This window comes from Salvelinus namaycush, chromosome 20, assembly GCF_016432855.1.
Source record: "Salvelinus namaycush isolate Seneca chromosome 20, SaNama_1.0, whole genome shotgun sequence".
NCBI classification, from domain to species: domain Eukaryota; kingdom Metazoa; phylum Chordata; class Actinopteri; order Salmoniformes; family Salmonidae; genus Salvelinus; species Salvelinus namaycush.
In genome coordinates, this window is record NC_052326.1 from 977,180 (window position 1) to 987,886 (window position 10,707).

The window sequence follows — 10,707 nt, forward strand, 5'->3', positions numbered from 1 at the left end:
AGTAACAGAGGGGATTGACACTTCATATAATGAGGAATGTGCAGCCATGTCCTTTCCTCCATGTCTCCTTCCTCCGTTTAAAAAATATATATACAGAGACAAATACACTTTACTTTTGAATCCGGATACCCCGTTCCATATTGGGTGTGCAAGAAATAGAGAAATGAAATAAAATATTCCCCCCAAAAAAGGGATACTAGGTGTAGCATTTTTTATGGTCTGGCTTGGATGTCTAAAATGCCAATATTTCAGATATCACTACGAGGTGTTCCACAATAGTTTCCAGGACAGGCAACACATGTTCACAATTTGACGAAGTTGTTTAAAAAAAATGTCCATTCATAATTCCTTACCCGTTGTTGTGTATCTTGCCGTGATTGAACACATGCTCTTCTGAGAACATCTAAAAGCTAGAACTTGATTATTGTATGCAACCTTTGAGGCAAAACCCTATAGTCATTGGCATATCCACACAGAGGTGGAACGTAGGTTTGAATAGAGAAGCAGGTGAAGTCCAGGTGAAGGGGCACGTCTTGATCTCTGCCATTGACTAGTGACAGATTGACACTGGGGAAATAGCTTCTCATTAGAGAGTTGCCAGTCAAGGCCAGGACTGTTATTTTCTACCTTGATTAACAAGTAATGACAGCAGAACTAAAGGGCAGAACAGGAGAGAGCGACTGAGAACCTGACAACATGATCAAACAGATTGCCATGGTGGAACAGAGGGTTTTGAAGCACTGCTGGGGAAAGAAAACACACATTGTTAAAAGCTCAACACTGTCATTGAGAAAATTCAGGATGCCTTTGTCAATTGAACATGACTGTTATGTCTGATCAGAGGCTGATTTAGTGAATGTTCATGATATATGTATCTTGCCTTTGAAGCTTTATTTACAATCACTCTGCCTGTTTACTTCTAGTAATGGCTTGGATGTTGTGCAGTGCAGGGGATTCTGATAGCTTTGTTACTGGTGCCTGTTTCACTTGGGATGTGAGTGGTGAAGTAGTTTGTTGCCAATCAAAGCGACTATCCATAGTTGACAAGGAATTAAAATAACCAACAGTGACAATATAAAGATAAAAGCTAGATAAGCTACTTGGGTTGCTTCTGAAATAGCACCCTATTCCCTATATAGTACACTACTTTGGGATGTGCCATTGTATTTGTTGTTTGGTTGTCCATTTAAACGAACTGTTATAATGGTTTCATCATGCACATAAGATTTAAACAATACCATTTGCACAAAATCAGTTTGTGAATTGTACATACCTCTTACACATTGACACACACAATAGCCTCTTCAACCTGTGATAATAGATATACATTCCCCCACTAGTATTCCTTAGACCATTAGAATCAAATAAATACCCAAACTACAGCTATCTGCAATTGGATTTGTACTTTTCTTGCATAACTAGCTGATGTAATAACTATAAACCAAAATGGAACACAAATAAAATATTTCTGAAGCAACAATAGGATACCTTGTCAGTGCTGTGTGCTTCTCTGGTAATTACAGGTGAAAGCTCATGCTGCTATATAATTATCTATATAAACAGCTTTTTTTGTGACTCAATCTGTTATTAGCGCTATCAATTGATTGTTTACCTGAGATGTTTCAAGTCTCTTTTTTTCAATGTTTTATTGTGATCATTATAAAGAGCTATGGAGCTAAATCCTCACTTCTCAAACTAGTGAGTCATTTTCAAACTTTTGTTAAATGTTTGTGTACATCACAAAGTTCTGAATTTGTGCCGTTATGTGATAATGCATATTGTATTAGTAATATGCTAATTATGTTACTGTATATCTTGGTGTAAAAACAAATGCTATACTTACTGAAGATATTACGTAAATTGATTAAATTAACGTTTATCTAAGCATAACAAGTGTTTGGCCTGAGTTTGTGGAATGCAAGTTGGATATTTTAACTGTTTATATTACCTTACATAAGGTATATACATTTTTGCCTAGATAAACCCAAGTCGATCTAATGATGCTATTTCTTCCAGATCAGGTACAAATATTTGATTCATGAGAAGTTGATAGCTTGTGTGTGTTCCAGCTCTCCATGTCAAAAATAATATGGTTACTATAAGGTCTTACACCTGGCAGCTCTGTCCAGATCAGATGACTGAACTCCATGTTTGTATTTCACGAGTGTGGAAAGTGTTCAGATCTCTGCAAAACACTCAACATCAGGGTGAAGTCATTGTATTCAATCCCATAAGCCACTAAACAGCTAGTTTTAATTTTAATTGGGCACAACACATACATACAAAAAGTATTTCAAACAGTACATTGTAGAACGTCACATGCCAATGAGCAACTACTATACAATAACATCTACAATGTTAAATGTTATGTGAGGTATCTGATTAAGGAAAAAGTATCAGGATAATTTATAGGAATGTCTAGCGAGGCATGCGTAAGTCAGCCTCAGCACACATACAGTGAGTGTTTAAATGAGCTGCTCTGTGACGGAACTGGAGTGACTGGCCACTCACCAGTAAACAAGCAACTTTATACTATTTAATAACATTATGCACAATCATTTATAAATAAGGATTTACAAGCTGGAAAACATCTAGTAATCTACTATATCGAGAATCAAAATTGATTTGGTTGTACCGAGTTAGAGTATCTATTATAAGAACCATTGACGCAGATTCAAATCATCCTGCTTCACAGTCCAGATTTGCCCCTCTTGATTGGTGGTCAGGGTTCAGCTCTCCTCCCCAAAGTGCACTTGAGTTGTCACAAGTCCAGGGTGTGTTCAGGCTTCATCTGGTACAAACATCATCGTTGCACTGGGAGGAGATGCAGTGAGATACCTAGGTTATACTACTATATGGATAAACCTTCAACAGGGTATTTTACATAGTGCTCTGATAAAGGCTGACTGACCGAAAGCTTAGCCACAATTACATACATTTGCATATGACTGGAAGAGTGCAAAGACTTTTGCCTCCAGCACCTTCACTAATCAGCTGTGTGTGCGGTAGATTATGCATGTTATTACATAGTGAAAGGCCGAAAAATGGGTACTCTTTCAGATATACTCATTCAAAGCAAAGCAAAAACAACTCAGGGGGATGAGGATAATTTAAATACATTGGGTAGGAAACCCTGTTCCTGGAGTGCCGGAGGTACTGCAGGATTTTGTTCCAACTAGGCACCACACCTGAGCTAATTGATCAGTTCAGTCATTGCCTAAATTCAACACACCTGGTCTTCCCCGTCGGTTAAATCCAAAACATGAAGTGCCTACAGCTCTCAAAGATCGGGGTTTCCTACCCCTGCTGTACGTGTACTCAAGACAGGTAAGTCAACTGTGAGTGACATAATAAGCACACTGCTCCAAGGTTACAGTAGTAAGATTTCTCTGATATTCTGCTGCCTACAGTAGCTGTTGTAGGACATTTATAACTTTCACATTCATCAGCATGTGAAAGCCTGCGCTCTAGAACATCCATTCAGTTCTAAATACAGTCGAGAGGAAATGGTCAAATCAGTTTGGAGATGTTATTGCGGCCCACACTGTAGGCAGTCAGCGTGCCTGTAGGTGCAAATCCAGGGGAAGACACGTCACGTACTACTATATATACACCATATGTTTTGGACTTCGGCGTAGCTACCGTTTTATTTTACAGACAGTATTTTCATTCCCTTTTACATTGTGCCTTTTGAGTTTTGTGGGCTGCATTGATGAGGATGTACTGGTCCTTGGGCTTGATTCATTTATGCTGTAGATAAAGGTTCTGTAGTTTGATTCATGCGAGCCAAATATTTTCCTTATTTCTGAATGCCACTCTCAGAGATGTGGTAACTCAGGAATGGAGAGCTTTTAGCCCATTCTGGAGAACGGATGAGATTTAATCCGTTTTGCTGTCAAATGAAATGCTACAATGGCTGGATTTACAGCCAACTGGGGCAGCTAAGTGTTGGCTCAAACATTTTCATTGTAATGCTTCATTGAGAACAGGACATGGCCTTCAGCCACAGGAACACTCTCCTGCCACAGATGTACAATTGACGGCAGGTCTCATAAAAGGTTCAATGACATTAACTTAATTCAATCTTCCAATAACAGAAACCCATAGCTTCTTTGCCATGCAGCACACCTCACAGAAGCTGGCCTGTAGTGTAGAATTTAGGGACCACCTCGCAATTCCCTGTGCACCAAGCCCTGTCCAGGGGAAACCTCCTGGCTTCCTGAGGGAGAGGGTGGAATAATGTCCCTGGGGCCCCTGGTCAGGGGCACAGAGCCGGAGATGCGGTAGGGCACAGGGGCTCCTGAGTGGTGCAGCGGTCTAAGGCACTGCATCTCAGTGCAAGAGGCGTCACTATAGTACCTGGTTCGAATCCAGGCTGTATCACATCCGGCTGTGATTGGGAGTCCCATAGGGCGGCGACACAATTGGCGAAGCATCATCCGGGTTTGGCCCAGTGTAGGCCGTCATTGTGAATAAGATTTTGTTCTTAACTGACTTGCCTAGTTAAATAAAGGTTAAATAAAAAATAAATAAAATAAAATGCAGGGGACTGAAGTGATTCCCCTGGGAGAAATTGAGCATTTCCAGCTCTGATTCAGACACAGAAAGCAGCCTGTGAGTGACACTGTTAACTACCAGACAGGCCAGAGGACCTATGTGGGCATATTAACACACCCACACTGGGTGAGCTGGGGTCATTTCTCACCATTGACAGATTAAGTTGAAACTTGTTCTCCTGTGATTATCAAACAGCCACATGCCTTTTTAACTCATGCTGTCATGTTTAGCTCATGATAACCGTGATAAGATGGCTATCCATGAAATGCATCGCCTTCCGGGCTTACAGACCGCGGCACTGCAATGTAGACGTTGGAGCCTAAAGGCTTATTTCACCCACCTCTTCACCCTTATAAAGAAAACATAAAGGTTGCTGTGTTCCCGAGCTGGTGAGAGGACATCTGCTTGTCCTTAGCAGTCACGGAGAAACACCCATGCCTTGCTGGCTCTAGGCCTGGCACTGTGAAGTGTTAGCAGAACATCGGCCTGCCTGAGGGCAGCCTGCAGTTGTGTCCCACATGCTGAGCCTCTTAGGCCTGCAGACATCACTAACAATCACCGGGTCACCAGCCACTCAGTCGCCTGGAAGTATGACTGTTTATTTCTCGAGGCATGTGCTTACAAAAACTCTATTGTGTTGTTGAATGACAAACAATGGGTGGGTGGGTGGATGTAAACGTGACTATTAGGGATGTAATGATTCACCGACACGCATCGGTCCCTGATTCAAAATGTTGAAGATACGACTGCATCGGTCCACATTCCCCAAACTGATCCAAATGTAGCATGCGTCGGTCAGAAAATCGATTTAAAACATTTCGAATTGCTGATTTCCTCCACTGTTTTGCTCATATTAAGTTCTACCTTCCAAAAATACCTCATCTTCTGTGACAACGTATCCTTCAGTGTCGAACTAAGCATATAACTGTGTTGACGTTCATAGATCTACAAGTCATTTTGCACGCCGAACAACCCCAGGGAATATCAGTAGCATAGTCAGACTGCGCACTGTGCCCATTCACACACTGACCACTGAGGTAAAATAAGAACTGGAGAATGCGTCCAAGATGTCTGTTGTTCCCTATGTAATCTATTCACATTCACATAGGTTCAAGGTGGCCAGACCGGGCACTCATCGTTATTGCTCCAATTTGTGGTTTAAGAAAACGTATGATTTAGACAGATTATAACACATTATCTATTAAATCACCAAGAAAGGGTAAATGGAGAGTCTGAAGATTTTCTACAGGTTAAAAATATAAACCCTGCCAGTCTGACCTCTCCCTACAACAAATGATCAACAGCTCAACCTATTCACGGGAACATCCTCGGGAGATGAAACAGCAGCTATGGTATTCTTGGTCTATCTGTTCTCTTCCTGATTCCATAGGAGCACTGAGAAATCATCAGGTTCTCATGGGAGCCATTTCAAAACCTCACACTGTAGGGATATGCTGAAAAAACTATTACACCAGCCAGAAAGACCATTGTCAATGTTCAAAGGGGTTTGGAGAAGTAAGAGTGATAATACAGGCTGCCTATCTAAAATTGAAGAGATCTGGATCATGGAGTGCAGGCAGAACGTGTGTGGCATTGTCAATAAGGAGTATTCTCTGATACACGTGTGGCTGTGTCTGCACACAGAATCAGTGGAAAATCACCATAAGGAACTTGTCCGCAGCCTGGAAAAACTCAGCTCTTTATCTCAGAGTGACATGATCAGATCTAAAATGTTCCACTCTGAGCTCTTTCACAACAGCAATAATCACTAAATCATGATAATATCAATTATTCCAGAACATGGTCTCTCTCAAGAATGTTCATGTCTTGCCCGTCATTGGTTGGTTGCCAACTTACCTGTGGTCTCTCCCCTGCTTGTACATTGGCTGAGATGTCAAGAGCCTTGGAAATGTCCTCCAATGGTACATAGTCTCCGGGTGAATCCTGGACAAAGTGTAGCAGTACTTTTTCTCCACCTGTATAGTACACAAAACACAGCATGGACAGGCCTGAGATGCATACCAACAACCTCAAATACCAGTCTAGTGTGAACTGATGTTATCACACTGCCCTCTGGTGGAGAGTCTACAGTACAGTCACAGATAGAACAAGGAGCCGGTTGTTTCAGCAGAAGTATAAATCTGAAGCATGTGGTTGGAATTTCCACTCACCACCAAATATTGTGATGAGAGGAAGCCCAGTGGCCAAGAGTGGGAGAAAATGGAGCGAGACTGGGCCGACATTATGCTAATTTTCTCATCTATGAAACATTTGATCTCAATACAATTTTCTGATCCCAAAAAAGGATTGTTACGAACAGAGAACTATGTTTTATAGACTTTACCCGTCACCAAAGTTTCTAAGAATTGCGTTGTTTAGAAAGACTGCAAGGGCAAATTGAGTCATTGCACACGCGTACTTCATAGGCGTTCACTAATGGAAATATGCAAACGCATGCTAAAACGAAACAATAGGATCTCGCTAGCTCGTGCTTGGTTTTGCCCACCTCCTTGCTTGTTCTGCCTACTATGCTTCATTTGCTCCATTGGAAACAACATGCTGTAGTGTATCTTGGGTTAGTTATAAAAAATCTTTGGTACAGTACACAAAAAGTGGCCACAGCATTATATCTATTTATGAAAATGGACCTACCTTTGGCCACAATGAGCATGCCTCCACTCTGTAGGAGGTCCCCAGTGAAGTTCCCCTGGATCCCTTGAGCTTTGGCCTGGAGGACAGAGCAGAGGACAAATCATGTAAAACACCTTCCAATTCAACTCAGACAAACAGAAGAGGACATATACATGCAGTATCAACTGAACATAACCCCCCCCCCCCTACCGTGTCAACCATGAATACAGCAATGCTATTGGACAAAGTGAAATAACAAACGTTACCTTTGTCGTAACCTCTCGTACTTTCTTCCCCAGTGCTGCAGGAACCACACTCAGAGCCGTGTACCTGTTTACAAATGTAAAATTACAAACATAAGTTCTATGCAAGAGCTATTTTTCTTCTTGGCACTCCAAGTAGTACACCTAGGGAAGTAAATAGTATTCAGACAACCCAGCTTACCTTTTGAAGCCCAGGTCCTTGTAGCATTGCTTTTTCTCGTCAATGTAAAGGTCTGCCACAGAAGACAACAGGAGGATTATGATACGATCGACAAATTCTCAAAACTCTTACTATGGAAGGGCATTTATGGTCGGCTGTGGAATCCATCAGGAGGCAAGTTTATTGCTTTCCTAGTAAATGGCCATAACTATGTAACTATGGCTACTTAGGACACACCCGCTTGCACTGAATGTTACAAAAGGAAGCTACGTATGTTGTGTAAGGGTGACAAAGCTTCTATTGATTCTAAATGACAAACTGTCATTAAAAAGTAAAATGGTATTCAAAGATCAATATATTTTTTATATGCTTAAAAAAAATGTAAATACTATTTAAGTAAATATTTTATTTGCTTAAATAAAATATTTGTATTTAACTTTTTTTTAAAGTCATTTGTGCTTGAATACATTTGTGGTTGCATGAGAAGTCAAAAAGGTTGGGTTGTAGACATCATTGGTGTATTGACACTTACAGCCAACTGCAATGTGACTTTGGACAACTGACTTTGCCCCCAATCGAGAATCTGTTTTTTTTGCAAAGCAGCAATGGCTTTTCTAACCTCCTTTGAAGAATCCCCCCTCCTTAAACTCTTTCAGGCCTGTCTCCTCAGGTCCAATGCCCACCAGGGCGATACCATGGGCTGTCAGGTCTGGTTCCAGTTTACTGATCTCTGCAGCTGTCCAGCGGCACACCTGGCAGCCAAACCTGCGCAGGAAGAACAGGACCACAGGCTTGTCACGCCATAAAGACTGGAGCTCCACACTCTGCAACAAATGACAGAGACAAATGACATGTTATGAAAGATTGAGGGAGGGAGGTTACTTCCCTGAATAGTTATGTTATCTCTCATAGGAGAGTGTTTAAATTGAATGAAGTACATTAGTGGCTCACAAACAATGACTGAGTGAATAATCAATGTAAAATAGTCAGTCAGAACAAAGTAACACTTTCATGTTATGAAACATTGAGGGAGTGAGGAGGGAGGCAGGATAGAAGTAAGCAAGGGAGAGCGGGAGGTATGAAACGTTGAGGGAGGAGGTAGATGGGGAGTGGTTGAGATGGGGAAGATCAATGTTTGTGCTCCCTCTACTGAAATGTATTGATCATTTTGACCCATACCTAGGGGATGCCATTTACAATTTGCTGCAATAATAAGATTATACCAATCATTAAAGTGCTGCCTGTGGCTCGCAAAGTAGCTAGTTAGCGGGCTAGGGAAGCCGTTCACAACCTTTCTAAGCCTGGCACAACCTGATAAAGAGAAAACAGATCTGGCCGAACCAGTAAAAACCTGGGTCTATATCTACTTAGTATTGTAATGAAACAGACAGGGAGCAGGTCACGAAACCTCGACCTTCTAGCCCGAAGTCCAGCGCACTATCGACTGTGCCGCAAAACCATACTCGTGCGGCAGAGTCGATATCCGCGCTTATAAACCCAGGGTCGTTACACTATCTTCCAAATCAGCTAGCTAGGAGCCTAAACCCACCATTATTAACACACACATTTACGCTTCAACACATTACGTACCTCTCCAGAACCACTCTTCAACAAGTTAGTTCCAGCTGTCTTTAGTTCAATCTTTGCCATTTCCACAGAATGTATTGAATTGACTAGAGACAATATACGTTAGTAAAAACGACTTACTCAACGGACTATTGCAGACACGCTAGTTGCACAACGAGCGTACTAAGCGAACGTACAACTACCACGCCTATTTCTATATTGATATCCAATCACGATCGCGAACAACACCCTGGCGCGATGCACGCACGTGGGCGCGTTTGATAACATAAAGTATACATTTTTATGACCAGATACAAAGTAGCCTATATTCCAATTTCCAGTATTGTTGAGTAAAGTGAATAGCTGGGATTATATCTAGCTATATATTCAAAGATTATGTAATTTCACGCAGTTTGTGCATGCGTTTGAAGCACAAAACACACATTTTCAAGTTTTATTACTATATGTACGGGTTTACACCAGCCTGGTCTCATAAACTAGACGTAACACAGTAAATTTAAATCCGGGACTCTCAAATTAGTATGATATGTTATCTTTGGTTACATAAGGCAGAAGGTTACTTAAGGCAGACAGTAGGGTGTGTGGGTGTATAATGTGAATGTCTAGCAACCCAATGGTTGTGTGTTTGAATCTCATTACAGACAACTTTAGGTACTTGCTACTTTGCAACTACTTAGCATGTTAGCCAACCCTAACACCTAACCACTAGCCTAGCTAATGTTAGCCATCTAGCTAAGGTTTGCGTTAGCCACAACAAATTGGAATTTGTAACATATAGTACAAATTGCAATTTGTAACATATTGTAGTAATTCTAATTCGTAGCATACCATACACATTGTAATTGGTAGTATATAATATGAAATGGATGATGGACATCCACAAAATAATACAGACCATATAAAATGAAACATATTATACTACTGAAATATCACGAATTTACATTTATTATGTTATGTCTACCCCTGAGTCCAGGTTGCATACAGGTGGAATGAAACGCTTACTTGCAGGTTCCTTCTCGAACAATGCAACAACTAGAAGTAATAAAATATAAGAATACGAACATAAAGTAAATGGCCCAGTAGAATATAATAATTATTTTAGCATAAACCTAATACAGGAATCCACCATTTTTTGTACAATATTTACACGTATTTTGGGGAAGGTGGGATTGGTGGGCAAGTGTTCAAATTGTGCAATATTTAGCAATCATAATAGTCCTGTACAGTAGACAGGTCATAACACCCATAAAACTTAGCGGTCAAACACGGAAATGGTTCCAATCCTTTATTCAGCTTTCATTTTTCACTTTGTGAATTTTACAAACACTTCAAACGAAGTATGTGTTTGGTGTAGGCCTACATCGGCGTGATGTTTTGATAACCATGTAATTTTCTCACGGACAAGGTGAGTCAATATATATCAATATATTCGCCACGATTTACAAAAAAAAATGTGAACTGCTAATTAGCTACAGAGAAGACCTCAGCACGACTACAAATTCCTGCAGG

The 10,707-nt window shown here is 40.9% G+C and overlaps 1 protein-coding gene across 1 annotated transcript; it reads right to left on the reverse strand.

Annotated features, from left to right (window-relative positions):
• Positions 1–2,221: 2,221 nt before the first annotated feature.
• On the reverse strand, positions 2,222–9,352 carry prxl2b (peroxiredoxin like 2B). The gene is made up of 7 exons (XM_039015553.1): positions 9,202–9,352; positions 8,231–8,435; positions 7,633–7,684; positions 7,455–7,518; positions 7,210–7,285; positions 6,415–6,533; positions 2,222–2,814 (listed from the first exon to the last, which is right to left on the reverse strand). The coding sequence occupies exons 1-7, from the start codon at positions 9,259–9,261 to the stop codon at positions 2,788–2,790; spliced, it is 603 nt and encodes a 200-aa protein (XP_038871481.1). The 5' UTR covers positions 9,262–9,352; the 3' UTR covers positions 2,222–2,787.
• Positions 9,353–10,707: the final 1,355 nt, after the last annotated feature.